Raw genomic sequence first — 27,914 nt, 5'->3', positions numbered from 1 at the left:
GAGTGCTAATGGACCCAGAAACCAAGGGAACAGAGTGCTAACAGACCCAGAAACCAAGGGAACAGAGTGCTAACAGACACAGAAACCAAGGGAACAGAGTGCTAACAGACACAGAAACCAAGGGAACAGAGTGCTGATGGCCACAGAAACCAAGGGAACAGAGTGCTAATGGCCACAGAAACCAAGGGAACGGAGTGCTAATGGACACAGAAACCAAGGGAACAGAGTGCTAATGGACACAGAAACCAAGGGAACAGAGTGCTAATAGACACAGAAACCAAGGGAACAGAGTGCTAATGGCCACAGAAACCATGGGAATACAGTGCTAATGGCCACAGAAACCAAGGGAACAGAGTGTGACACAGAAACCAAGGGAACAGAGGGCTAATAGCCACAGAAACCAAGGGAACAGAGTGCTAATGGACACAGAAACCAAGGGAACAGAGTGCTCATGGCCACAGAAACCAAGGGAACAAAGTGTGAATAGCCACAGAAACCAAGGGAACAGAGTGCTAATAGACACAGAAACCAAGGGAACTGAGTGCTAATAGCCACAGAAACCAAGGGAAAGAGTGCTAATAGCCACAGAAACCAAGGGTACAGAGTGCTAATAGCCACAGAAACCAAGGGAAAGAGTGCTAATGGCCACAGAAACCAAGGGAACAGAGTGCTAATAGACACAGAAACCAAAGGAACAGAGAGCTAATAGCCACAGAAACCAAGGGAACAGAGTGCTAATAGACACAGAAACCAAGGGAACAGAGTGCTAACAGACACAGAAACCAAGGGAAAAGAGTGCTAAGAGACACAGAAACTAAAGGAACGGAGTGCTAATGGACACAGAAACCAAGGGAACAGAGTGCTAATAGACACAGAAACCAAGGGAACAGAGTGCGAATAGACACAGAAACCAAGGGAACAGAGTGCTAATGGCCACAGAAACCAAGGGAACAGAGTGCTAATAGCCACAGAAACCAAGGGAACAGAGTGCTAATGGGCACAGAAACCAAGGGAACAGAGTGCTAATGGACACAGAAACCAAGGGAACAGAGTGCTAATAGACACAGAAACCAAGGGAACAGAGTGCTAATGGCCACAGAAACCATGGGAATACAGTGCTAATGGCCACAGAAACCAACGGAACAGAGTGTGACACAGAAACCAAGGGAACAGAGGGCTAATAGCCACAGAAACCAAGGGAACAGAGGGCTAATAGCCACAGAAACCAAGGGAACAGAGTGCTAATAGCCACAGAAACCAAGGGAACAGAGTGCTAATGGCCACAGAAACCAAGGGAACAGAGTGCTAACGGCCACAGAAACCAAGGGAACAGAGTGCTAATAGACACAGAAACCAAGGGAACAGAGTGCTAACGGCCACAGAAACCAAGGGAACAGAGTGCTAATAGACACAGAAACCAAGGGAACAGAGTGCTAACAGACACAGAAACCAAGGGAACAGAGTGCTAATAGACACAGAAACCAAGGGAACAGAGTGCTAACGGCCACAGAAACCAAGGGAACAGAGTGCTAATAGACACAGAAACCAAGGGAACAGAGTGCTAACAGACACAGAAACCAAGGGAACAGAGTGCTAATGGACACAGAAACCAAGGGAACAGAGTGCTAATGGCCACAGAAACCAAGGGAACAGAGTGCTAACAGACCCAGAAACCAAGGGAACAGAGTGCTAACGGCCACTGAAACCAAGGGAACAGAGTGCTAATAGCCACAGAATCCAAGGGAACAGAGAGCTAACAGACACAGAAACCAAGGGAACAGAGTGCTAACGGCCACAGAAACCAAGGGAACAGAGTGCTAATAGCCACAGAAACCAAGGGAACAGAGTGCTAACAGACACAGAAACCAAGGGAACAGAGTGCTAATAGCCACAGAAACCAAGGGAACAGAGAGCTAACAGACACAGAAACCAAGGGAACAGAGTGCTAACGGCCACAGAAACCAAGGGAACAGAGTGCTAATAGCCACAGAAACCAAGGGAACAGAGTGCTAACAGACACAGAAACCAAGGGAACAGAGTGCTAATGGACCCAGAAACCAAGGGAACAGAGTGCTAACAGACCCAGAAACCAAGGGAACAGAGTGCTAACAGACCCAGAAACCAAGGGAACAGAGAGCTAACAGACACAGAAACCAAGGCAACAGAGTGCTAACGGCCACAGAAACCAAGGGAACAGAGTGCTAATAGCCACAGAAACCAAGGGAACAGAGTGCTAACGGACACAGCAACCAAGGGAACAGAGTGCTAACAGACACAGAAACCAAGGGAACAGAGTGCTAATGGCCACAGAAACCATGGGAATACAGTGCTAATGGCCACAGAAACCAAGGGAACAGAGTGTGACACAGAAACCAAGGGAACAGAGGGCTAATAGACACAGAAACCAAGGGAACAGAGTGCTAATGGACAAAGAAACCAAGGGAACAGAGTGCTCATGGCCACAGAAACTAAGGGAACAAAGTGTGAATAGCCACAGAAACCAAGGGAACAGAGTGCTAATAGACACAGAAACCAAGGGAACTGAGTGCTAATAGCCACAGAAACCAAGGGAAAGAGTGCTAATAGCCACAGAAACCAAGGGTACAGAGTGCTAATAGCCACAGAAACCAAGGAAAAGAGTGCTAATGGCCACAGAAACCAAGGCAACAGAGTGCTAATAGACACAGAAACCAAAGGAACAGAGAGCTAATAGCCACAGAAACCAAGGGAACAGAGTGCTAATAGACACAGAAACCAAGGGAACAGAGTGCTAACAGACACAGAAACCAAGGGAACAGAGTGCGAATGGACACAGAAACCAAGGGAACAGAGTGCTAACAGACACAGAAACCAAGGGAACAGAGTGCTAATCGCCACAGAATCCAAGGGAACAGAGAGCTAACAGACACAGAAACCAAGGGAACAGAGTGCTAACGGCCACAGAATCCAAGGGAACAGAGAGCGAACAGACACAGAAACCAAGGGAACAGAGTGCTAACGGCCACAGAAACCAAGGGAACAGAGTGCTAATAGCCACAGAAACCAAGGGAACAGAGTGCTAATAGACACAGAAACCAAGGGAACAGAGTGCTAACAGACACAGAAACCAAGGGAACAGAGTGCTAATGGACCCAGAAACCAAGGGAACAGAGTGCTAACAGACCCAGAAACCAAGGGAACAGAGTGCTAACAGACCCAGAAACCAAGGGAACAGAGTGCTAACAGACACAGAAACCAAGGGAACAGAGTGCGAATGGACACAGAAACCAAGGGAACAGAGTGCTAATAGACCCAGAAACCAAGGGAACAGAGTGCTAACAGACCCAGAAACCAAGGGAACAGAGTGCTAACAGACCCGGAAACCAAGGGAACAGAGTGCTAACAGACACAGAAACGAAGGGAACAGAGTGCGAATGGACACAGAAACCAAGGGAACAGAGTGCTAACAGACCCAGAAACCAAGGGAAGAGAGTGCTAATAGCCACAGAAACCAAGGGAACAGAGTGCTAACGGACACAGAAACCAAGGGAACAGAGTGCTAACGGACCCAGAAACCAAGGGAACAGAGTGCTAATGGACCCAGACACCAAGGGAACAGAGTGCTAACAGACCCAGAAACCAAGGGAACAGAGTGCTAACAGACACAGAAACCAAGGGAACAGAGTGCTAACAGACACAGAAACCAAGGGAACAGAGTGCTGATGGCCACAGAAACCAAGGGAACAGAGTGCTGATGGCCACAGAAACCAAGGGAACGGAGTGCTAATGGACACAGAAACCAAGGGAACAGAGTGCTAATGGACACAGCAACCAAGGGAACAGAGTGCTAACAGACACAGAAACCAAGGGAACAGAGTGCTAATGGCCACAGAAACCATGGGAATACAGTGCTAATGGCCACAGAAACCAAGGGAACAGAGTGTGACACAGAAACCAAGGGAACAGAGGGCTAATAGCCACAGAAACCAAGGGAACAGAGTGCTAATGGACACAGAAACCAAGGGAACAAAGTGTGAATAGCCACAGAAACCAAGGGAACAGAGTGCTAATAGACACAGAAACCAAGGGAACTGAGTGCTAATAGCCACAGAAACCAAGGGAAAGAGTGCTAATAGCCACAGAAACCAAGGGTACAGAGTGCTAATAGCCACAGAAACCAAGGGAAAGAGTGCTAATGGCCACAGAAACCAAGGGAACAGAGTGCTAATAGACACAGAAACCAAAGGAACAGAGAGCTAATAGCCACAGAAACCAAGGGAACAGAGTGCTAATAGACACAGAAACCAAGGGAACAGAGTGCTAATAGACACAGAAACCAAGGGAACAGAGTGCTAACAGACACAGAAACCAAGGGAACAGAGTGCTAATGGACCCAGAAACCAAGGGAACAGAGTGCTAACAGACCCAGAAACCAAGGGAACAGAGTGCTAACAGACCCAGAAAACCAAGGAACAGAGTGTGAGTGCGAATGGACACAGAAACAAGGGAACAGAGTGCTAATAGACCGAAACCAAGGGAACAGAGTGCTAACAGACCCAGAAACCAAGGGAAACAGAGTGCTAACAGACCCAGAAACCAAGGGAACAGAGTGCTACAAGACACAGAACGAAGGGAACAGAGTGCGAATGGACACAGAAACACCAATGGGAACAGAGTGCTAACAGACCCAGAAACCAAGGGAACAGAGTGCTAATAGCCACAGAAACCAAGGGAACAGAGTGCTAACGGCCACAGAAACCAAGGGAACAGAGTGCTAACGGACCCAGAAACCAAGGGAACAGAGTGCTAATGGACCCAGAAACCAAGGGAACAGAGTGCTAACAGACCCAGAAACCAAGGGAACAGAGTGCTAACAGACACAGAAACCAAGGGAACAGAGTGCTAACAGACACAGAAACCAAGGGAACAGAGTGCTGATGGCCACAGAAACCAAGGGAACAGAGTGCTGATGGCCACAGAAACCAAGGGAACGGAGTGCTAATGGACACAGAAACCAAGGGAACAGAGTGCTAATGGACACAGAAACCAAGGGAACAGAGTGCTAATAGACACAGAAACCAAGGGAACAGAGTGCTAATGGCCACAGAAACCATGGGAATACAGTGCTAATGGCCACAGAAACCAAGGGAACAGAGTGTGACACAGAAACCAAGGGAACAGAGGGCTAATAGCCACAGAAACCAAGGGAACAGAGTGCTAATGGACACAGAAACCAAGGGAACAGAGTGCTCATGGCCACAGAAACCAAGGGAACAAAGTGTGAATAGCCACAGAAACCAAGGGAACAGAGTGCTAATAGACACAGAAACCAAGGGAACTGAGTGCTAATAGCCACAGAAACCAAGGGAAAGAGTGCTAATAGCCACAGAAACCAAGGGTACAGAGTGCTAATAGCCACAGAAACCAAGGGAAAGAGTGCTAATGGCCACAGAAACCAAGGGAACAGAGTGCTAATAGACACAGAAACCAAAGGAACAGAGAGCTAATAGCCACAGAAACCAAGGGAACAGAGTGCTAATAGACACAGAAACCAAGGGAACAGAGTGCTAACAGACACAGAAACCAAGGGAAAAGAGTGCTAAGAGACACAGAAACTAAAGGAACGGAGTGCTAATGGACACAGAAACCAAGGGAACAGAGTGCTAATAGACACAGAAACCAAGGGAACAGAGTGCGAATAGACACAGAAACCAAGGGAACAGAGTGCTAATGGCCACAGAAACCAAGGGAACAGAGTGCTAATAGCCACAGAAACCAAGGGAACAGAGTGCTAATGGACACAGAAACCAAGGGAACAGAGTGCTAATGGACACAGAAACCAAGGGAACAGAGTGCTAATAGACACAGAAACCAAGGGAACAGAGTGCTAATGGCCACAGAAACCATGGGAATACAGTGCTAATGGCCACAGAAACCAACGGAACAGAGTGTGACACAGAAACCAAGGGAACAGAGGGCTAATAGCCACAGAAACCAAGGGAACAGAGTGCTAATAGCCACAGAAACCAAGGGAACAGAGTGCTAATAGCCACAGAAACCAAGGGAACAGAGTGCTAATGGCCACAGAAACCAAGGGAACAGAGTGCTAACGGCCACAGAAACCAAGGGAACAGAGTGCTAATAGACACAGAAACCAAGGGAACAGAGTGCTAATGGCCACAGAAACCAAGGGAACAGAGTGCTAATAGACACAGAAACCAAGGGAACAGAGTGCTAACAGACACAGAAACCAAGGGAACAGAGTGCTAATAGACACAGAAACCAAGGGAACAGAGTGCTAACGGCCACAGAAACCAAGGGAACAGAGTGCTAATAGACACAGAAACCAAGGGAACAGAGTGCTAACAGACACAGAAACCAAGGGAACAGAGTGCTAATGGACCCAGAAACCAAGGGAACAGAGTGCTAATGGCCACAGAAACCAAGGGAACAGAGTGCTAACAGACCCAGGAACCAAGGGAACAGAGTGCTAACGGCCACTGAAACCAAGGGAACAGAGTGCTAATAGCCACAGAATCCAAGGGAACAGAGTGCTAACAGACACAGAAACCAAGGGAACAGAGTGCTAACGGCCACAGAAACCAAGGGAACAGAGTGCTAATAGCCACAGAAACCAAGGGAACAGAGTGCTAACAGACACAGAAACCAAGGGAACAGAGTGCTAATAGCCACAGAAACCAAGGGAACAGAGAGCTAACAGACACAGAAACCAAGGGAACAGAGTGCTAACGGCCACAGAAACCAAGGGAACAGAGTGCTAATAGCCACAGAAACCAAGGGAACAGAGTGCTAACAGACACAGAAACCAAGGGAACAGAGTGCTAATGGACCCAGAAACCAAGGGAACAGAGTGCTAACAGACCCAGAAACCAAGGGAACAGAGTGCTAACAGACCCAGAAACCAAGGGAACAGAGTGCTAACAGACACAGATACCAAGGGAACAGAGTGCGAATGGACACAGAAACCAAGGGAACAGAGTGCTAACAGACACAGAAACCAAGGGAACAGAGTGCTAATAGCCACAGAATCCAAGGGAACAGAGAGCTAACAGACACAGAAACCAAGGGAACAGAGTGCTAACGGCCACAGAATCCAAGGGAACAGAGAGCGAACAGACACAGAAACCAAGGGAACAGAGTGCTAACGGCCACAGAAACCAAGGGAACAGAGTGCTAATAGCCACAGAAACCAAGGGAACAGAGTGCTAATAGACACAGAAACCAAGGGAACAGAGTGCTAACGGCCACAGAAACCAAGGGAACAGAGTGTTAACGGACCCAGAAACCAAGGGAACAGAGTGCTAATGGACCCAGAAACCAAGGGAACAGAGTGCTAATGGCCACAGAAACCAAGGGAACAGAGTGCTAACGGCCACAGAAACCAAGGGAACAGAGTGCTAATAGACACAGAAACCAAGGGAACAGAGTGCTAACGGCCACAGAAACCAAGGGAACAGAGTGCTAATAGACACAGAAACCAAGGGAACAGAGTGCTAACAGACACAGAAACCAAGGGAACAGAGTGCTAATAGACACAGAAACCAAGGGAACAGAGTGCTAACGGCCACAGAAACCAAGGGAACAGAGTGCTAATAGACACAGAAACCAAGGGAACAGAGTGCTAACAGACACAGAAACCAAGGGAACAGAGTGCTAATGGACCCAGAAACCAAGGGAACAGAGTGCTAATGGCCACAGAAACCAAGGGAACAGAGTGCTAACAGACCCAGAAACCAAGGGAACAGAGTGCTAACGGCCACTGAAACCAAGGGAACAGAGTGCTAATAGCCACAGAAACCAAGGGAACAGAGTGCTAACAGACACAGAAACCAAGGGAACAGAGTGCTAACGGCCACAGAAACCAAGGGAACAGAGTGCTAATAGCCACAGAAACCAAGGGAACAGAGTGCTAACAGACACAGAAACCAAGGGAACAGAGTGCTAATAGCCACAGAAACCAAGGGAACAGAGAGCTAACAGACACAGAAACCAAGGCAACAGAGTGCTAACGGCCACAGAAACCAAGGGAACAGAGTGCTAATAGCCACAGAAACCAAGGGAACAGAGTGCTAACAGACACAGAAACCAAGGGAACAGAGTGCTAATGGACCCAGAAACCAAGGGAACAGAGTGCTAACAGACCCAGAAACCAAGGGAACAGAGTGCTAACAGACCCAGAAACCAAGGGAACAGAGTGCTAACAGACACAGATACCAGGGAACAGAGTGCGAATGGACACAGAAACCAAGGGAACAGAGTGCTAACAGACACAGAAACCAAGGGAACAGAGTGCTAATAGCCACAGAATCCAAGGGAACAGAGAGCTAACAGACACAGAAACCAAGGGAACAGAGTGCTAACGGCCACAGAATCCAAGGGAACAGAGAGCGAACAGACACAGAAACCAAGGGAACAGAGTGCTAACGGCCACAGAAACCAAGGGAACAGAGTGCTAATAGCCACAGAAACCAAGGGAACAGAGTGCTAATAGACACAGAAACCAAGGGAACAGAGTGCTAACGGCCACAGAAACCAAGGGAACAGAGTGTTAACGGACCCAGAAACCAAGGGAACAGAGTGCTAATGGACCCAGAAACCAAGGGAACAGAGTGCTAACAGACCCAGAAACCAAGGGAACAGAGTGCTAACAGACACAGAAACCAAGGGAACAGAGTGCTAACAGACACAGAAACCAAGGGAACAGAGTGCGAATGGACACAGAAACCAAGGGAACAGAGTGCTAATAGACCCAGAAACCAAGGGAACAGAGTGCTAACAGACCCAGAAACCAAGGGAACAGAGTGCTAACAGACCCAGAAACCAAGGGAACAGAGTGCTAACAGACACAGAAACCAAGGGAACAGAGTGCGAATGGACACAGAAACCAAGGGAACAGAGTGCTAACAGACCCAGAAACCAAGGGAAGAGAGTGCTAATAGCCACAGAAACCAAGGGAACAGAGTGCTAACGGGCACAGAAACCAAGGGAACAGAGTGCTAACGGACCCAGAAACCAAGGGAACAGAGTGCTAATAGCCACAGAAACCAAGGGAACAGAGTGCTAACAGACACAGAAACCAAGGGAACAGAGTGCTAATAGCCACAGAATCCAAGGGAACAGAGAGCTAACAGACACAGAAACCAAGGCAACAGAGTGCTAACGGCCACAGAAACCAAGGGAACAGAGTGCTAATAGCCACAGAAACCAAGGGAACAGAGTGCTAACAGACACAGAAACCAAGGGAACAGAGTGCTAATGGACCCAGAAACCAAGGGAACAGAGTGCTAACAGACCCAGAAACCAAGGGAACAGAGTGCTAACAGACCCAGAAACCAAGGGAACAGAGTGCTAACAGACACAGAAACCAAGGGAACAGAGTGCGAATGGACACAGAAACCAAGGGAACAGAGTGCTAACAGACACAGAAACCAAGGGAACAGAGTGCTAATAGCCACAGAATCCAAGGGAACAGAGAGCTAACAGACACAGAACCAAGGGAACAGAGTGCTAACGGCCACAGAATCCAAGGGAACAGAGAGCGAACAGACACAGAAACCAAGGGAACAGAGTGCTAATAGCCACAGAAACCAAGGGAACAGAGTGCTAATAGCCACAGAAACCAAGGGAACAGAGTGCTAATAGACACAGAAACCAAGGGAACAGAGTGCTAACGGCCACAGAAACCAAGGGAACAGAGTGCTAATGGACCCAGAAACCAAGGGAACAGAGTGCTAATGGACCCAGAAACCAAGGGAACAGAGTGCTAACAGACCCAGAAACCAAGGGAACAGAGTGCTAACAGACACAGAAACCAAGGGAACAGAGTGCTAACAGACACAGAAACCAAGGGAACAGAGTGCGAATGGACACAGAAACCAAGGGAACAGAGTGCTAATAGACACAGAAACCAAGGGAACAGAGTGCTAACAGACCCAGAAACCAAGGGAACAGAGTGCTAACAGACCCAGAAACCAAGGGAACAGAGTGCTAACAGACACAGAAACCAAGGGAACAGAGTGCGAATGGACACAGAAACCAAGGGAACAGAGTGCTAACAGACCCAGAAACCAAGGGAAGAGAGTGCTAATAGCCACAGAAACCAAGGGAACAGAGTGCTAACGGGCACAGAAACCAAGGGAACAGAGTGCTAACGGACCCAGAAACCAAGGGAACAGAGTGCTAATGGACCCAGAAACCAAGGGAACAGTGCTAACAGACCCAGAAACCAAGGGAACAGAGTGCTAACAGACACAGAAACCAAGGGAACAGAGTGCTAACAGACACAGAAACCAAGGGAACAGAGTGCTGATGGCCACAGAAACCAAGGGAACAGAGTGCTGATGGCCACAGAAATCAAGGGAACGGACTGCTAATGGACACAGAAACCAAGGGAACAGAGTGCTAATGTACACAGAAACCAAGGGAACAGAGTGCTAATGGACACAGGAACCAAGGGAACAGAGTGCTAACAGACACAGAAACCAAGGGAACAGAGTGCTAACAGACACAGAAACCAAGGGAACAGAGTGCTGATGGCCACAGAAACCAAGGGAACAGAGTGCTGATGGCCACAGAAATCAAGGGAACGGACTGCTAATGGACACAGAAACCAAGGGAACAGAGTGCTAAAGTACACAGAAACCAAGGGAACAGAGTGCTAATGGACACAGGAACCAAGGGAACAGAGTGCGAATAGACACAGAAACCAAGGGAACAGAGTGCTAATGGCCACAGAAACCAAGGGAACAGAGTGTGACACAGAAACCAAGGGAACAGAGGGCTAATAGCCACAGAAACCAAGGGAACAGAGTGTGAATAGCCACAGAAACCAGGGGAACAGAGTGCTAATGGCCACAGAAACCAAATATATATCAAGAAAGACAAGAAATAATAAAATCTAAAAAAGAGTTAATATGAAATCGGATGAAAACAAAGGTGTCGAGGTGGGGTAGAGCTGATCATCTGTAGTTGTTGAATTCGATGTTCAGGCCGGAAGGATGTACGTGCCTAACTGGAAGATGAGATATTGTTCCTCCAGTTTGCTTTGAGCTTCACTCTGTTCCGCGCCAATCTGAAGCATGTGGGCCTCCATCCTCGGCATTTCACAAATCTCAAACCCGTAAATGTGGTCCAATTGCTTCATTCACTTGAGAATCCTGAGCTGCTGAACACTACCTCCCTACCCCCTACCCACCCCCCATACCCACTCCCTACCCCCCACCCCACTCCCTACCCCCCACCCCCATCCCCACTCCCTCACCCCACTCCCTACCCCCCACCCCCACCCCACTCCCTAACCCCCACCCCACTCCCTATCCCCATACCCACTCCCTACCCCCCACCCCCATCCCCACTCCCTACCCCCCACCCCCACTCCCTACCCCACACCCCCATCCCCACTCACTACCCCCCCACCCCCACCACCTACCCCCATTCCCTACCCCCCAACCCCCACCCCACCCCACTCCCTGCCCCACCCCCACCCGACTCCCTACCCCCCACCTACCCCCATTCCCTACCCCCCATCCCCCACCCCACCCCACTCCCTTCCCCCACCCCCACCCCACTCCCTGCCCCCCACCCCCACCCCACTCCCTACCCCCCACCTACCCCCATTCCCTACCCCCCATCCCCCACCCCACCCCACTCCCTGCCCCCACCCCCACCCCACTCCCTGCCCCCACCCCCACCCCACTCCCTGCCCCCCACACCCACCCCACTCCCTACCCCCACCCCTACCCCCCATTTCATACTCCCCATCCCCCACCCCACCCCACTCCCTAACCCCCACCCCAGTCCCTACCCACCACCCCCATTCCCTATCCCCCATTCCCTATCCCCATTCCCTATCCCTCATCCCCCACCCCACCCCCTGCCCCCCACCCCCACCCCACTACCTACCCCCATTCCCTACCCCCCATCCCCCACCCCACCCCACTCCCTGCCCCCCACCCCCACCCCACTCCCTACCCCCCACCCCTACCCCCCATTCCCTACTCCCCATCCCCCACCCCACCCCACTCCCTAACCCCCACCCCAGTCCCTACCCCCACCCCAACCCCACTCCCTACCCCCCCACCCCACTCCCTACTTTCTACGGCCCTCCCCATCCCCCTTCCTACCCCCCCACCCACCGCCCCACTCTCGACATCCCAACCCCCCATCCCACACTCTAAACCCCAGCCCCGCCCCACTCTCTACACCCTCCCACCCCATCCCACTCCCCACACTCCCATCCCTCAGCACAGATCGGTGATGTAATGAGAGCAGTTACCGGGAGACAGGTGGTACCCCTCGGCAGAGAGAGGGGGAGTGTGACGATGCCAGTTTGCACACACGAGGGGTCCTGCAGCAGTCTTTGCCCTCGAGTAAACCCGGTCCTCGGCTCTCCCCTCGGCACGGAGCCGGGGTGAGTGATGATGCCAATCTGCAGCCTTGACATTGAGGTAGCGCCGATCCTCACCCCTCCCTGCGGCTGTGGGAGCGGGCGTGTGACGATGCCCGCCTGTACACACGTGGGATCCAGCAATTGCCTTTGTCTGGTAGTAACACGGCTCCTCCACCCTCTCCTCCACAGCGCCGATGGGCGAGGGAACAGCTGATCCTACAACAAACAGCAACACGGGGTGATGTAAAGCAGCAAAGAATACGCTGGAGACAGAACAGTGACACCGGGGTTCAAGGCATTGCTTCGAGGACAAACCGGTCACCATGACTGTCCCAACCGATGAGCTGGATGCCAGATAGTGGGAACGGAGAATGACCCGTGTGAGGTCAGCACAAACACCCAGTGAGGTCAGCACAGAACCCAGTGAGGTCAGCGCAGAACCCAGTGAGGTCAGCACAGAACCCAGTGAGGTCAGCACAGAACCCAGTGAGGTCAGCGCAGAACCCAGTGAGGTCAGCACAGAACCCAGTGAGGTCAGCACAGAACCCAGTGAGGTCAGCACAGAACCCAGTGAGGTCAGCACCAACATCCAGTGAGGTTAGCACAGAACCCAGTGAGGTCAGCACAGAACCCAGTGAGGTCAGCACAGAACCCAGTGAGGTCAGCGCAGAACCCAGTGAGGTCAGCGCAGAACCCAGTGAGGTCAGCACTAACACCCAGTGAGGTCAGCACAAACACCCAGTGAGGTCAGCACCAACACCCAGTGAGGTCAGCACCAACACCCAGTGAGGTCAGCACAGAACCCAGTGAGGTCAGCACCAACACCCAGTGAGGTCAGCACAGAACCCAGTGAGGTCAGCACCAACACCCAGTGAGGTCAGCACTAACACCCAGTGAGGTCAGCACCAACACCCAGTGAGGTCAGCACCAACACCCAGTGAGGTCAGCACCAACACCCAGTGAGGTCAGCACAGAACCCAGTGAGGTCATCACAAACACCCAGTGAGGTCAGCACTAACACCCAGTGAGGTCAGCACCAACACCCAGTGAGGTCAGCACAGAACCCAGTGAGGTCAGCACAGAACCCAGTGAGGTCAGCACAGTACCCAGTGAGGTCAGCACCAACACCCAGTGAGGTCAGCACAGAACCCAGTGAGGTCAGCACCAACACCCAGTGAGGTCAGCACTAACATCCAGTGAGGTCAGCACCAACACCCAGTGAGGTCAGCACCAACACCCAGTGAGGTTAGCACCAACACCCAGTGAGGTCAGCACAGAACCCAGTGAGATCAGCACCAACACCCAGTGAGGTCAGCGCCGACACCCAGTGAGGTCAGCACCGACACCCAGTGAGGTCAGCACCAACACCCAGTGAGGTCAGCACAGAACCCAGTGAGGTCAGCACCAACACCCAGTGAGGTCAGCACCGACACCCAGTGAGGTCAGCACCAACACCCAGTGAGGTCAGCACCAACACCCAGTGAGGTCAGCACAGAACCCAGTGAGGTCAGCACCAACACCCAGTGAGGTCAGCACAGAACCCAGTGAGGTCAGCACAGAACCCAGTGAGGTCAGCATAAACACCCAGTGAGGTCAGCACCAACACCCAGTGAGGTCAGCACCGCCACCCAGTGAGGTCAGCACAGAACCCAGTGAGGTCAGCACCAACACCCAGTGAGGTTAGCACCAACACCCAGTGAGGTCAGCACCAACACCCAGTGAGGTCAGCACAGAACCCAGTGAGGTCAGCATAAACACCCAGTGAGGTCAGCACCAACACCCAGTGAGGTCAGCACCAACACCCAGTGAGGTCAGCACCAACACCCAGTGAGGTCAGCACCAACACCCAGTGAGGTCAGCACCAACACCCAGTGAGGTCAGCACCAACACCCAGTGAGGTCAGCACCAACACCCAGTGAGGTCAGCACCAACACCCAGTGAGGTCAGCACCGACACCCAGTGAGGTCAGCACCGACACCCAGTGAGGTCAGCACCAACACCCAGTGAGGTCAGCCCCAACACCCAGTGAGGTCAGCACAGAACCCAGTGAGGTCAGCACCAACACCCAGTGAGGTCAGCACAGAACCCAGTGAGGTCAGCACCAACACCCAGTGAGGTCAGCACAGAACCCAGTGAGGTCAGCACAGAACCCAGTGAGGTCAGCACAGAACCCAGTGAGGTCAGCACAGAACCCAGTGAGGTCAGCACCGCCACCCAGTGAGGTCAGCACAGAACCCAGTGAGGTCAGCACCAACACCCAGTGAGGTCAGCACCAACACCCAGTGAGGTCAGCACAGAACCCAGTGAGGTCAGCACCAACACCCAGTCAACAATATTCCAGACCCACAACATAACCTAAAGCTCTGCATTTTATATTTTTCACGGGATGTGGGCGTCGCTGGCTGGGCCAGCATTCGTTGCCATTCCCGAATTGCCTTTGAACTGAGTAACTTTCCAGATCATTTCTGAGGTCTTGAGTCACATGTAGGCCAGACGGGGTAAGGACGGCAGATTTCCTTCCCTAAAGGACATTAGTGAACCAGATGGATTTTTACAACAAATGACAAAGGTTTCATGGTCATCCTTACTGACACTACATTTACATTAGGACGGCACGTTAGCACAGTGGTTAGCACTGTGGCTTCACAGCGCCAGGTTCCCACCGACCGCTGAGGCCACACGTGTCCCGCCCCATTGGGAACTCGGCCCATTGGGGCGCAGCATCACGGGTGGACCGACCAATAATGCGGCAACGCCTTTGCAATGGCGTGCAACGCGATTACCGATCACAATATCGGCTTTGGGCAGCAGAGAATCCAGCCCTTTGTCTGTAACTTTCCTCATTCCTTCACTCAGTAGCGTTTCAGAGACGGTTACTTTCAACAATTGATCTTGGAACAGTTATGAAACTCCCATCATACCTGCATCCTGAGTGGAAAGGTGCTGGATTCCGGAACATTCCGCTGGCTCCTGGGGATCCAAGGCACTGTGTAGATGTTCAATGGTGTTTACAAGCTGTTAGAAAGAGCAGGTAGTGGGTTAGCCCAGGCAATGTGAGTTGGCCTCATCACTGAATTGATATCAAATAAACACGGAGTTGGGTGTGGAGCTGAATGAGAAAGGAGCTCAGGGTCATCATCAGAGAGAGGTCACAGCACAGAATGAGGCCATTCCACCCACTGTACCGGTGCTGGCTCTCTGCAAGACTAACTCATCGAGTCCGACTCAGGCACCTGCACAGAATCTCCGACAAATAATAATCCAACTACCTTTTGAAAGCATCGATTGAACCTGCCTCCACCATGATGCACGATCAATTGCACAAAGACGAAAGTTGGATACAATCGAGGCTTTAATACACTAAGATGTGTGGCCTTCTACAGCAGCTGGTAAAATGGCTGCTGTACGGGGAGCACACATATTTATACTCTGCCTACTGGGCGGAGCCAGCAGGCAGGGAATATCCCCGTACAAGTAGTACAGGGCCTTACCATACATACCCTAATATATACAGCAGTGGTTACTACCACATACACCCCCTGTTAAAATTGAGTCCGGCGGGGGTGGTGGAGACTATATACAAGTACATGTTTTAAGTGTCCCGATCAAGTTACAGGTTCAGTCGGTCCGGAGCCTCACGGTAGCATGGTGGTTAGCATCAATGCTTCACAGCTCCAGGGTCCCAGGTTCGATTCCCGGCTGGGTCACTGTCTGTGCGGAGTCTGCACATCCTCCCCGTGTGTGTGTGGGTTTCCTCCGGGTGCTCCGGTTTCCTCCCACAGTCCAAAGATGTGCGGGTTAGGTGGATTGGCCATGCTAAATTGCCCGTAGTGTAAGGTTAATGGGGGGGATTGTTGGGTTACGGGTATACGGGTTACGTGGGTTTAAGTAGGGTGATCATTGCTCGGCACAACATAGAGGGCCGAAGGGCCTGTTCTGTGCTGTACTGTTCTATAAAGGAGCCTTGATCTGCCGCTGGGAGCGCCGCAGTGGTGGCAGCGATTCCGGTGTCAGTCTGGTCCTCAGTGACTCCGGGAGCGTGCCGAAATCCTCCTCATCCTCGGGCGTGAGCAGGGGGAGGACCGATTGTCCTGGGGTGGGGGTTGCGGCTGGGTGCGCCGGGGAGGGGAGGGTGGCGCCGGGCCGGACGGGTGTGTGTGTGTGTGGAACCTGCTGGTGCCAGGTCCCTGAGGGAGACAGTATCTTGGCGGTCATCGGGGTACGCTACGTAGTTGTACTGCGGGATGGCGTGGAGTAGCTGTACCCTTTCAACCAACGGGTCCGCCTTGTGGAGTTGGACGTGCCTACGGAGCAGGACTGGTCCTGGAGTTGCGAGCCAAGTCGGGAGCAACACTCCGGAGGTGGACTTCCTGGGGAAGGCAAAGAGACGTTCATGGGGTGTGTCATTAGTCGCAGTGCATAGGAGCGACCGAATGGAGTGCAGTACGTCGAGGGAGGACCTCCTGCCAGCGGGAGGCCGGGAGATTTTTGGACTGTAGGGCCAGCTGGACGGCCCTCCATACCGTCCCGTTCTCCCTCTCTACCTGCCCGTTATCCCGGGGGTTATAGCTGGTCGACCTGCTGGAGGCGATACCCCTGCTGAGCAGGAACTGACGCAGCTCATCGCCATGAATGAGGATCCCCTGTCACTGTGGATGTAGGCGGGGAAACCGAACAGAGCAAAGATGGCGTTGAGGGCTTTGATGACGATGGCAGATATCATATCCGGGCATGGGATGGCGAAGGGGAATCTGGAGTACGGTGCTATGTCTTTTCGTCCGACGTCATTTCGTCCAACGACACTTCGTCCACGTCTTTTGGTCCAACGTCTTTTTGTCCGCCCGTCTTTTGGTCCAACGTCACTTCGTCCAAATATCCAATTAACTCCGTATAAAACCATTTAATTGATAAAATGCAAGTACAATACAGCAAGTGAATTTAATTGCTAAAATGCAAGTAATTGATAAAATGCAAGTAAAATGCAAGTTGAAAAATGCAGTTAAAAAGTTAAAAAATCTAAAAATGCAGTTAAAAAATCTAAAAGTTTACTAATTACTTAAAATTCCCGAAATTACTTAAAATTGATGTAAATTGTAAATCCGCACTGAACATAGCCTTCTTTTCTCACATCTCCAGTATTCTTTTCCTAGGTTTGCACTGCTCGATTTGTTGAGGAATGTTGCTTACAATTTACATCAATTTTAAGTAATTTCGGGAATTTTAAGTAATTAGTAAACTTTTAGATTTTTTAACTGCATTTTTAGATTTTTTAACTTTTTAAACTGCATTTTTCAACTTGCATTTTACTTGCATTTTATCAATTACTTGCATTTTGGCAATTAAATTCACTTGCTGTTTTGTACTTGCATTTTATCAATTAAATGGTTTTATACGGAGTTAATTTTTAATTGGATAATTGGACGAAGTGACGTTGGACCAAAAGATGTGGACGAAGTGTCGTTGGACGAAGTGACGTCGGACAAAAAGACGCGACACGCTGGAGTACTCATCGACCACACTGAGGAAGTATGCGTTACGGTCGGTGGAGGGGAGGGGCCCTTTGAAATCCACGCTGAGGCGTTCAAAGGGGCAGGAGGCCTTCACCAGGCGCACACGGTCTGGCCGGTAGAAGTGCGGTTTGCACTCCGCACAGACCTGGCAATCCCTGGTGATGGCCCTGACTTCCTCGACAGAGTAGGGCAGATTGCGGGCCTTGATGAAGTGGTAAAAACGGGTGACTCCCGGGTGACAAAGGCTGTCGTGCAGGGCCCGGAGTCGGTCTACTTGTGCGCTGGCACACGTACCTCGGGATAGGGCGTCTGGGGCTCGCTGAGCTTCCGGGGTGATACAAAATCTCGTAGTTGTAGGTGGAGAGCTCGATCCGCCACTGCAAGATTTTATCGTTTTTGATCTTGCCCCGCTGTGTGTTGTTAAACATGAAGGCTACCGACCGTTGGTCAGTGAGGAGAGTGAATCTCCTGCCGGCCAGGTAATGCCTCCAATGCCGCACAGCTTCCACAATGGCCTGCGCCTCTTTTTCGATGGAGGAGTGCTGAATTTCGGAGGCATGAAGGGTTTGTGAGAAGAATGCCACGGGCCTGCCTGCCTGGTTGAGGGTGGCGGCTAGAGCGACGTTTGATGCATCGCTCTCCACTTTAAATGGTAACGTCTCGTCGACCGCGTGCATCGCGGCCTTGGCTATGTCGGCTTTGATTCGGTTGAAGGCCTGGTGAGCTTTGGCCGTCAGGGGAAACAGAGTCGATTGAATGGGTGGACGGGCCTTGTTCGCATAGTTTGGGACCCACTGGGCATAATAAGAGATGAACCCCAGGCATTGTTTTAGGGCCTTGGGGCAGTGGGGGAGGGGGAGCTCCATGAGGGGGCGCATGCGATCGCGGTCGGGCCCTAGAACTCCGTTCTGAACCACATGGCCGAGGATGGCTAGTCGGGTTGTGCTGAATACACACTTCTCCTTGTTGTAGGTTAGGTTGAGGAGCGTGGCGGTGTGGAGGAATTTGGAAAGGTTAGCGTTATGGTCCTGCTGGTCATGGCCACAGATGGTAACGTTATCCAGGTACGGGAAGGTGGCCCGCAGTCCGTACCGGTCAACCATTCGGTCCATCTCCCGTTGGAGGACCGAGACCCCATTAGTGACACCGAAGGGAACCCTAAGGAAGTGGTAAAGGCGGCCGTCCGCTTCGAACGCAGTGTATGGGCGGTCCGCGTTACGGGTGGGGAGCTGGCGGTAGGCGGATTTCAGGTCCACTGTCGAGAAGACCAGGTACTGTGCAATCTGAGTGACCATATCAGATATGCGTGGGAGGGGGTACACGTCAAGCTGCGTGTACCAATTGATGGTCTGACTGTAGTCAACGACCATCTTGTTTTTCTCCCCAGTTTTCACAGCTACCACTTGGGCTCTCCAGGGGCTGTTGCTGGCCTCGATGATGCCTTCCCGCAGCAGCCGCTGGACCTTAGACCTGACGAAGGTCCTGTCCTGGGCGCTGTACCGTCTGCTGCTGGTGGCGATGGGTTTGCAATCCAGGGTGAGGTTTGCAAAGAGGGAAGGCGGGTCGACCTTAAGGGTCGTGACACCGCGTACAGTAAGGGGTGGTAGGGGCCCACCGAATTTCAGGGTTGGGCTCTGGAGGTTGCACTGGAAGTCCAGGCCGAGTAGCCGGGCAGCGCAGAGGTTGGGGAGGACGTGGAGCCGGAAGTCGCTGAACTCTACGCCCTGGATGGTGAGGGTGGCAATGCAGTACCCCCGGATCGCCACGGAGTGGGATCCGGATTCCAGGGAGATTCTCTGGTTAATGGGGTGTTCCGCGAGGGAGCAGCGCCTTACCGTATTGGGGTGGATGAAGCTTTCCATGCTCCCGGAGTCAAGAAGGCAGGAAGTATTGTGCCCATCGACCTTTACCGTCGTCGACGCGGTTGCGAGGTTGTGCGGCCGGGACTGGTCGATCGTGATGGAGGCGAGCTGTAGCTGGTGGGTCCCGGGCTGGTGGAGCGTGATGGAGGGGAGCTGTACCTGGTGTTGGTGGGTCCCGGGCTGGTCGATCGTGATGGAGGCGAGCTGCGGCTGGAGGGTCCCGGGCTGGTCGAGCGTGATGGAGGGGAGCTGTAGCTGGTGGGTCCCGGGCTGGTCGCGCGTGATGGAGGCGAGCTGTAGCTGGTGTTGGTGGGTCCCGGGCTGGTCGAGCGTGATGGAGGTGAGCTGTAGCTGGTGTTGGAAGGCCCCTGGCTGGTCGGCGGTGGTTGCAGGAGATGAGCGGCCCGATGAGGTGCCCGACGAGCAGGAGTCCTGAGGCGGGGAAGGTGGGGGCGCACACGAGGCGCACATGGCGGGCGGTGTTAAAGATGGCGGCACCCACGGGTCGCACGTTGGGGGTGCAGGAACAATGGGCCTGGTTACAGCAGCGATCGAGCGGGCCTGGCACACAGCAGCGAAATGTCCTTTCTTCCCGTAGGCCTTGCAGAGCGCGCTCCGCGCCGGGCAGCACTGCCGGGGGGGCTTTGTCTGTCCGTAGAAGTAGCACTTGGGCCCCCCCGGGGTTGGCTGGTTACCGTGCGGCGCAGGCTTGGGGTTGGCTGGGGGCGGTCGCTGGTGGGGTCCACGATGTCCAGGAGGGGGGGCCGTGCGGTCGGGGGCGTACGCTTGTACATTACGGGAGGCGACCGTTAGTGAGATCGCGAGTTTCTTGGTGGCCGCGAGGTCGCGGGGAGCCCCTTCTATGAGGCGCTGGCGGATGTACGCCGACCCTATGCCCGTAAGGAAAGCCTCCCTAATTAGGAGTTCAGAATGTTCAGTGGCCGAAACGGCCTGGCAGTCGCAGTCCCTCGCCAGGGCGAGCAGGGCACGGCAGAAATCTTCCACAGACTCACCGGGGGGTTGATGCTGCGTGGACAGGAGGTGGCTGGCGTAGAGTTTGTTGGTCTGCGAGGTGTAGTTCTCTTTCAGCAACTCCATGGCCTCAGCGTAGGTAGGCACGTCCCGGATGAGGGGAAAGATATCGGAGCTCAGCCGTGTGAACAGGATCTGGAGCTTCTGTGCCTCTGAGGGTGGTTCTTTCACAGATCCGATGTCGGCTTCAAAGCAGCTAGCCAATGGGCGAAGGCCGACTTGGTGCAGCTGCAGGCGATCCGGCTTGATGCGGAGATCCATCGCTGTAAAATGTCTGCTTAATAATTTGATGAACTATCAATTACGACGAGACGAGAGTAGAGAGTAATCGAGGCTTTATTACACAGAGATGTGGAGCCTCCTGCAGCTGCTGCCAAAATGGCTACAGCTCGGTGAGCCCACACATTTATACTCCGCCTACTGGGCGGAGCCAGCAGGCAGGGATCTACCCCCTACCTGTAGTACAGGAACTTTATCGTATTACACCTCATATGCGATATATACAACAGTGGTGGACTACCACAGTGCCTCCACCACACTCTCAGATAGAACATTCCGGATCCTAACCACTCGCTGTGTGAATCTGTCTCTCTCTCAGACAGAACATTCCGGATCCTAACCCCTCGCTGTGTGAATCTGTCTCTCTCACTCTCAGACAGAACATTCCGGATCCTAACCACTCGCTGTGTGAATCTGTCTCTCTCACTCTCAGACAGAACATTCCGGATCCTAACCACTCGCTGTGTGAATCTGTCTCTCTCAGACAGAACATTCCGGATCCTAACCACTCGCTGTGTGAATCTGTCTCTCAGACAGAACATTCCGGATCCTAACCACTCGCTGTGTGAATCTGTTTCTCTCATTCTCAGACAGAACATTACGGATCCTAACCACTCGCTGTGTGAATCTGTCTCTCTCTCAGACAGAACATTCCGGATCCTAACCACTCGCTGTGTGAATCTGTCTCTCTCTCAGACAGAACATTCCGGATCCTAACCACTCGCTGTGTGAATGTGTCTCTCTCTCAGACAGAACATTCCGGATCCTAACCCCTCGCTGTGTGAATCTGTCTCTCTCTCAGACAGAACATTCCGGATCCTAACCACTCGCTGTGTGAATCTGTCTCTCTCTCAGACAGAACATTCCGGATCCTAACCACTCGCTGTGTGAATCTGTCTCACTCTCAGACAGAACATTCCGGATCCTAACCACTCGCTGTGTGAATCTGTCTCTCTCTCAGACAGAACATTCCGGATCCTAACCACTCGCTGTGTGAATCTGTCTCTCTCACTCTCAGACAGAACATTCCGGATCCTAACCACTCGCTGTGTGAATCTCTCTCACTCTCAGACAGAACATTCCGGATCCTAACCACTCGCTGTGTGAATCTGTCTCACTCTCAGACAGAACATTCCGGATCCTAACCACTCGCTGTGTGAATCTGTCTCACTCACTCTCAGACAGAACATTCCGGATCCTAACCCCTCGCTGTGTGAATCTGTCTCTCTCACTCTCAGACAGAACATTCCGGATCCTAACCACTCGCTGTGTGAATCTGTCTCTCTCACTCTCAGACAGAACATTCCGGATCCTAACCACTCGCTGTGTGAATCTGTCTCTCTCAGACAGATCATTCCGGATCCTAACCACTCGCTGTGTGAATCTGTCTCTCAGACAGAACATTCCGGATCCTAACCACTCGCTGTGTGAATCTGTTTCTCTCATTCTCAGACAGAACATTACGGATCCTAACCACTCGCTGTGTGAATCTGTCTCTCTCTCAGACAGAACATTCCGGATCCTAACCACTCGCTGTGTGAATCTGTCTCTCTCTCAGACAGAACATTCCGGATCCTAACCACTCACTGTGTGAATCTGTCTCACTCTCAGACAGAACATTCCGGATCCTAACCACTCGCTGTGTGAATCTGTCTCTCTCTCAGACAGAACATTCCGGATCCTAACCACTCGCTGTGTGAATCTGTCTCTCTCACTCTCAGACAGAACATTCCGGATCCTAACCACTCGCTGTGTGAATCTCTCTCACTCTCAGACAGAACATTCCGGATCCTAACCACTCGCTGTGTGAATCTGTCTCTCTCACTCTCAGACAGAACATTCCGGATCCTAACCACTCGCTGTGTGAATCTGTCTCTCAGACAGAACATTCCGGATCCTAACCACTCGCTGTGTGAATCTGTCTCTCAGACAGAACATTCCGGATCCTAACCACTCGCTGTGTGAATCTGTCTCTCTCTCAGACAGAACATTCCGGATCCTAACCACTCGCTGTGTGAATCTCTCTCTCAGACAGAACATTCCGGATCCTGACCACTCGCTGTGTGAATCTGTCTCTCTCACACAGAACATTCCAGATCCTGACCACTCGCTGTGTGAATCTGTCTCTCTCTCTCAGACAGAACATTCCGGATCCTAACCACTCGCTGTGTGAATCTGTCTCTCTCTCTCAGACAGAACATTCCGGATCCTAACCACTCGCTGTGTGAATCTGTCTCTCTCTCTCTCAGACAGAACATTCCGGATCCTAACCACTCGCTGTGTGGATCTGTCTCTCTCACTCTCAGACAGAACATTCCGGATCCTAACCACTCGCTGTGTGGACCCCTCGATCACTGGCTATTGTTCACTATTGATCAATACAAGTTTCTGGGTGTGGGCTGTTAACCCTCTGGTTGTTCTCTGTAGCTCATTCTCCTCCTGATCTGTGTGTGGTGAAGGGTTAGTCAGGCCCAGTGAGGTGCTGAGCAGGCGATGAGTTCTTACCATTTTGGTGTTGGCAAAGTCCTGCTCCATATTCACTGCCATGTCCTGCAGGGCACTGAGCTGGTACTCCATTTCACTGAGCTGTGCCCTCACCCGCTTGGTACCGACAGAGTGGGGAGAAGCTGGTAGGGGTGTCCACGAATCGGCATTGACTTGTTGCAGCAGCCTCTGTGTTAGATCATCTCCAGATAGCTGCTGGTCCCAACGTTCACTCTGGGGCTGAACCTGGGCGACGGATCGACTCTCTGGAAATACAATGACAGAAATTTGAAGCAGTCAGAAAGCTCGGCTGTCCCGGCCTCCAGTCACCTCATCAGCTGTGTTCATAGTGACCCTCTCATTGTAAATGAAACACACACAATGTTAACACATTAACTGGCCATTCAGCCCCTCCAGCCCGTGCTGCTGTGTACCCTCCACACCAGCCATTTATTCCAATCACATTCACCCATCTTCCCAAACCCTTCCTCACAATAAATGGGAGGATAGTGAGAGGTGTAGAGGGACCTTGGAGTGAATATTCACAGACCCCTGGTGGCAGCACAACAGGTCGATAAGGTGGTTAAGAAGGTATATGTTAATTTATTAGATGAGGCAGAGAATATAAGAACAGGGAAGTTATGAAATGAAAAATGAAATGAAAATCACTTATTGTCACGAGTAGGCTTCAATGAAGTTACTGTGAAAAGCCCCTAGTCGCCACATTCCGGCGCCTGTCTGGGGAGGCTGGTACGGGAATCGAACCGTGCTGCTGGCCTGCCTTGGTCTGTTTTCAAAGCCAGTGATTTAGCCTGGTGAGCTAAACCAGCCCCTCGCTGGAACTGTATAAAAGATTAGTTAGGCCACAGCTGGAGTGTGACATTGTGGTTACCTCATTACAGAAAGGATTTCATTGCGTTAGAGACGGGCCAGAGGAGATTTCTCAGTTTGTTACCGGGTCTGGAAAATTACAGCTTTGAATTACATGTTAATTAGGGTGGAAAGGTCAATTACTGGGGGCATAGGTTTAAGGTGCGAGGGGCAAGGTTTAGAGGAGATGTCCGAGGCAAGTTTTTTACACAGAGGGTAGTGGGTGCCTGGAACTCGCTGCCGGAGGAGGTGGTGGAAGCAGGGACGATAGTGACATTTAAGGGGCATCTTGACAAAGACATGAATAGGATGGGAATAGAGGGATACGGACCCAGGAAGTGTCGAAGATTTTAGTTTAGACGGGCAGCATGGTTGGCACAGGCTTGGAGGGCCGAAGGGCCTGTTCCAGTGCTGTACTGTTCTCAGAGCAGGAGGAGGCCACTCGGCCCCTCAAATCTGACCCACCATTCAATAAAATCACAGCTGATCAATTATAACATTGGGCAGCACGGTAGCATTGTGGATAGCACAATTGCTTCACAGCTCCAGGGTTCGATTCCGGCTTGGGTCACTATCTGTGCGGAGTCTGCACGTTCTCCCCGTGTCTGCGTGGGTTTCCTCCGGGTGCTCCGGTTTCCTCCCACAGTCACAAAGATGTGCAGGTTAGGTGGATTGTCCATGCTAAATTGCCCTTAGTGTCCAAAATTGCCCTTAGTGTTGGGTGGGGTTACTGGGTTATGGGGATAGGGTGGAGGTGTTGACCTTGGATAGGGGGTAGGGTGCTCTTTCCAAGAGCCGGTGCAGACTCGATGGGCCGAATGGCCTCCTTCTGCACTGTAAATTCTATGGCCAATTCAAATTCTATGAACATCAACTCCACATTCCTGCCTGATCCCAATAACCTTTCACCCCTTGTTCATCAAGAATCTGCCTTAAAAATATTGAAAGACTGCTTTATCTGCCTTTTGTTCCAAAGATCATGGCCCACAGGGAATTTTTAAAATTAATTTATTATTTCTCCCACTCTGTCCGAAATAGGTAACTCCTTTATTTAAACAGTGACCCGAGTTCTAGATTCTCCCACAAGAGGAAACATCCTCTCCACATCCATCCTGTCAACACTCCTCAGGATCGGAAAGGTTTCAATGACGTCATCTCTTACTCTTCTAAACTCCATTGGATACAATCCTAACCTCTTGTGGTAGTCACCACTAACTGTATTAGATGTATATTAGATGTAGTACGGCAAGACTCATGTACTACAGGTACATGGGTAAATCCCTGCCTGCTAGCTCCGCCCAGTAGGTGGAGTATAAATGTGTGTGCTCGCCGGAGCTGCTCCCATTCTGGTAGCAGCTACAGGAGGCACAACATCTTTACTCAATAAAGCCTCGATTATTCCACTACTCTCGTCTTTGTAGTAATTGACAGTGCATCAATTTATTGAGCAAAGATGTTAAAACGATGGGACTTCGCATCAAGCCTGATCACCTGAGCCCTCAAGCAGCCAACGCTACGTCTGTTTTTGACCACTGGCTAGCCTGCTTTGAAAGCTACCTCCGAACATCCGCTGCGGAACCCTCGGACACACAGAAGCTCCAAGTCCTTTATTCACGGGTGAGCTCTGATATTTTTCCTCTCATCCGGGATGCGCCCACTTACTCCGAAGCAAAGGAGTTTCTGAAGGGACATTACATTCGGCCAGTAAATCAACTATACGCCAGGCACCTCCTGTCCACGAGACAGCAACTCCCCGGTGAGTCCCTGGATGATTTCTGGCGTGCCCTGCACATCCTGGGGAGGAACTGTGACTGCCAGGCAGTTTCAGCAGCCCAACACACAGAACGTTTAATTCGAGATGCCTTCGTTATGGGCATGAGGTCTGCGTACGTCCACCAGCGCCAATTGGAAGGGGGTACGCTTGATCTTGCGGAAACTAGGCAGCTCACGAACTCGCTAACAGTGGCATCCCACAACATCCAGTGGTACGCCCCCGACCGCACGGCACCCTCATAGAACATACAGTGCAAAAGGAGGCCATTCGGCCCATCGAGTCTGCACCGACCCACTTAAGCCCTCACTTCCACCCTATCCCCGTAACCCAATAACCCCTCCTAACCTTTTTGGTCACTAAGGGCAATTTATCACGGCCAATCCACCTAACCTGCACAGCTTTGGACTGTGGGAGGAAACCGGAGCACCCGGAGGAAACCCACGCAGACACGGGGAGAACGTGCAGACTCCGCACAGACAGTGACTCAGCGGGGAATGGAAGCTGGGACCCTGGCGCTGTGAAGCCACATTGCTATCCACTTGTGCTACTGTGCTGCCCGCGTGGGCATCGTGGGCCCCACCACCTACCGCCCCCAGCCCACCCCAAGCCTGCGCCGCGCGGCAGCCAGCCAACCCCGGGGGGACCCAAATGCTACTTCTGCGGGCAGAACAAACACCCCCGGCAGCGCTGCCCAGCGTGGAGCGCAAACTGCAACGGCTGTGGAAAGATGGGCCATTTTGCTGCTGTGTGCCAGGCCCTGTCGATCGCCGCTGTTTCTAGGCCCAGCGTTCCTACACCCCCCACATGCAGCCCGTGGGCGCCGCCATCTTCGTCTTCACAGTCCACGTGCAGCCCGTGGGCGCCGCCATCTTTAATGCTGCCCACCATGTGCGCCCCATGGGCGCCGCCATCTTCGGCGCCATTGTGGATGGCGCCTCAGGAGCCCTGCTCGTCGGGAAGTTTGTCTGGCCGCTCATCGCCTGCCACCGCCGCTGACCAGTCTGGGGCCTCCCAGCATCGGCCGCAGATCGCCTCGATCACCCTCCACCAGTCCCGGCCTCACATCTCGCAATCGTAACGACTATGGTGCAAATCGATGGGCACAATACTTCCTGCCTTCTTGACTCCGGGAGCACGGAAAGCTTCATCCACCCCGATACGGTAAGGCGCTGCTCCCTCACGGAACACCCCATTAACCAGAGAATCTCCCTGGCCTCCGGATCCCATTCTGGGGAATCCGGGGGTACTGCATTGCCACCCTCACCATGCAGGGCGTAGAGTTCAGCAACTTCCGGCTCCACGTCCTCCCCAACCTCTGCGTTGCCCTGTTACTCGGTCTGGACTTTCAGTGCAACCTCCAATTTTAACTTTAAAATTCGGCGATCCCTACTCCCCCCCCCCCCCCCCCCCCCCTCACCGTATGCAGTCTCACGACCCTTAAGGTCGATCCACCTTCCTTGTTTGCAAACCTCACCCTGAATTGCAAACCCGTCGCCACCAGTAGCAGACGGTACAGCGCCCAGGACAGGACCTTCATCAGGTCAGAGGTCCAGCGGCTGCTGCGGGAAGGCATCATCGAGGCCAGCAACAGCCCCTGGAGAGCCCAAGTGACAGTAGTAAAGACTGGGGAGAAACACAGGATGGGCATTGACTACAGTCAGACCATCAATTGGTACACACAGCTCGACACGTACCCCCTCCCTCGCATATCTGAT

At 52.2% G+C, this 27,914-nt stretch overlaps 1 protein-coding gene across 1 annotated transcript in view; it reads right to left on the bottom strand.

The window, feature by feature from the left end:
• Window positions 1-12,239: 12,239 nt before the first annotated feature.
• The window catches only part of cplane1 (ciliogenesis and planar polarity effector 1), a 288,296-nt gene continuing 272,621 nt past the window's right edge, over window positions 12,240-27,914 (bottom strand). The window contains exons 41-43 of the mRNA XM_038803925.1: window positions 23,577-23,821; window positions 15,310-15,403; window positions 12,240-12,604 (exon numbers count right to left, since the gene is read on the bottom strand). Of these exons, the coding sequence (XP_038659853.1) occupies window positions 12,240-12,604; window positions 15,310-15,403; window positions 23,577-23,821 (704 nt within the window). The remainder of the gene's footprint in view (window positions 12,605-15,309; window positions 15,404-23,576; window positions 23,822-27,914) is intronic.

The sequence above is a fragment of the Scyliorhinus canicula genome, chromosome 8, assembly GCF_902713615.1.
Source record: "Scyliorhinus canicula chromosome 8, sScyCan1.1, whole genome shotgun sequence".
NCBI lineage: Eukaryota > Metazoa > Chordata > Chondrichthyes > Carcharhiniformes > Scyliorhinidae > Scyliorhinus > Scyliorhinus canicula.
This window is presented reverse-complemented; position numbering and strand designations above follow the sequence as displayed.